The sequence below is a fragment of the Equus quagga genome, unplaced genomic scaffold (assembly GCF_021613505.1).
Source record: "Equus quagga isolate Etosha38 unplaced genomic scaffold, UCLA_HA_Equagga_1.0 HiC_scaffold_5205_RagTag, whole genome shotgun sequence".
Lineage (NCBI taxonomy): Eukaryota > Metazoa > Chordata > Mammalia > Perissodactyla > Equidae > Equus > Equus quagga.
The window spans coordinates 1-1796 of NW_025793989.1; the positions used below are offsets into that span (position 1 = coordinate 1).

General features: G+C 61.7%; 1 protein-coding gene across 1 annotated transcript in view; it reads left to right on the forward strand.

Moving 5' to 3' along the window:
- Positions 1–3: 3 nt before the first annotated feature.
- LOC124232380 (mucin-2-like) overlaps positions 4–1796 on the forward strand; it is a gene marked incomplete at both ends in the record, with an annotated part of 10983 nt that continues 9190 nt past the window's right edge. Inside the window, 3 exons of the mRNA XM_046649350.1 lie at positions 4–121; positions 817–964; positions 1513–1556. Coding sequence (XP_046505306.1) covers positions 4–121; positions 817–964; positions 1513–1556 — 310 coding nt within the window. The remainder of the gene's footprint in view (positions 122–816; positions 965–1512; positions 1557–1796) is intronic.

A 1796-nucleotide genomic window follows, 5' to 3' on the forward strand; every position in this document is an offset into this window, starting at 1 on the left:
GACTACTACAACCCCCCGCACGAGTGTGAGTGGCACTACGAGCCTTGTGGGCACCGCAGCTTCGAGACCTGCAGGACCATCAATGGCATCCACTCCAGCATCTCCATGTCCTACCTCGAGGGTGAGCGGGGCCTCCTGGGGAGCGGTGGCCTGCCCTGCCCTGCTGGCCTGGGGCCAAAGGGCAGTGTCCCCTGTAGACCCTTGGGGTCACCCTGAGAGGCTCTGTGGGGGCTGGGGACCCTGAGACCCAGGGTGGGCCAGGTTCACCTTCTGCTGAGTCTTTGTTGACTGCACAGTGGGTTGGAGACTGAGCTATGATCCCGCCCTCTCAGGGGGAGGCAGAAAGGAAGCAGGTTAACAGGCACCGGGTGTTGTCAGGAGCAGAGAGTGCTATGGGGACCTGCAGAGCAGGATAAGGGGGAGGGGGCTTTCACAGGTGGGTCTGGGAGGCCACTCCAGGGCCTTTGGTCTGAGAACCAGCGACATGAAGGACTGAGCCTTGAAGGTCTGGGGAGGGAGCATCCTACCTCATAGGAGGGAGGTCAGGTCAGGGGCGAAGGGTGCAGCCTGCAACCCTGGAGGCTGGGCAAGGCCTGGCTGTCCATCAGCAGGTGGATGGGACCTAGCTGTCACTTTGGCCATGTGGCAGTGTGCAGGGCCCAGCTGGGGGGATCCAGTTTCTTGCCCTTCCAGTCCCTGGCCTTTCTATAGGGACATCCTGCAGAGAAGGACCTGCTAGAGTAGGGCCCAAGGGTGGGGTCTGGTGGTCAGGGTGTCCTCCACTGTGGTCCACGCCCCGTGCCCTCTGCCCACCAGGCTGCTACCCCTGGTGCCCCGAGGAGAGGCCCATCTATGACGAGGATCTGAAGAAGTGCGTCACAGGAGACAAATGTGGCTGCTATATCGAGGACACCCGCTACCGACCTGGAGTGTCTGTTCCCACGGACGACATCTGCCAGTCTTGGTACCTAGGCTTATATCTTAGGGAACGTGTGGGAGGTCAGCACACACACAGGCACACACACATGTGCTCACACGCATGCGCCTGTGACACGGCCACACATGCACAGGTGCATATGCACCCACGAGCATTCACATCCATGCACCCATGCACAGGCACAGAAAGTGTTCACGTACACAGAAGTGGACACAACACACATACTCTCACACATGCACAGGTGCGCAAGCACACCCCTGGGTGCACCTGCACATGGATGCACACGCACAAGCTGGCATACAGGAGCCAGGGCACTGGGACCAGCCCCCTTCCCGGGGAGAGCCAGGCCTTCCTTCTCTGCCTCCCTTCTGTGTCCAGTTTTTGCCTACCTTGCCTTGTCCCCACTCTGTACAGTTAGAATGGGCAGCTCCTCTGGGGTGGGTCTTTGGGACAGTGCCTCGGGCTTCAGCAGGTCCGGGGCGCTGGCCGCAGGGGCGTGGCAGGGGGGCAGGGCCCAGGGGAGAGGTGACTTTCCTCCTTTCTGGGGGTCTGAAGCTGAGGCACTTGTCTTCCAGCATGTGCACCAAGTCCTCGAAGGTCATCTGCCAGCCTGAGGAAGGTAAGCTGCCCTCTGCAGCTGCCCCCGAGGAAGCAGGCCAGGCCCCACCCAGAAGATCCCGTGGCTGCACTGTCCCTGGACCCTGGGCACTCAGTCTCCTCCTCCACCCCGTGGACCCCGGGGGCCCTTCCTGGCTCAGAGCTGCCTGCTGGGCAGCAGCCCCTTGGGGCTCACATCCTGATGCTCCCTGTGTCAAATGCCCTCCTGTGACCCAGCTTCTCCATCCTGATGGGGGCCCTT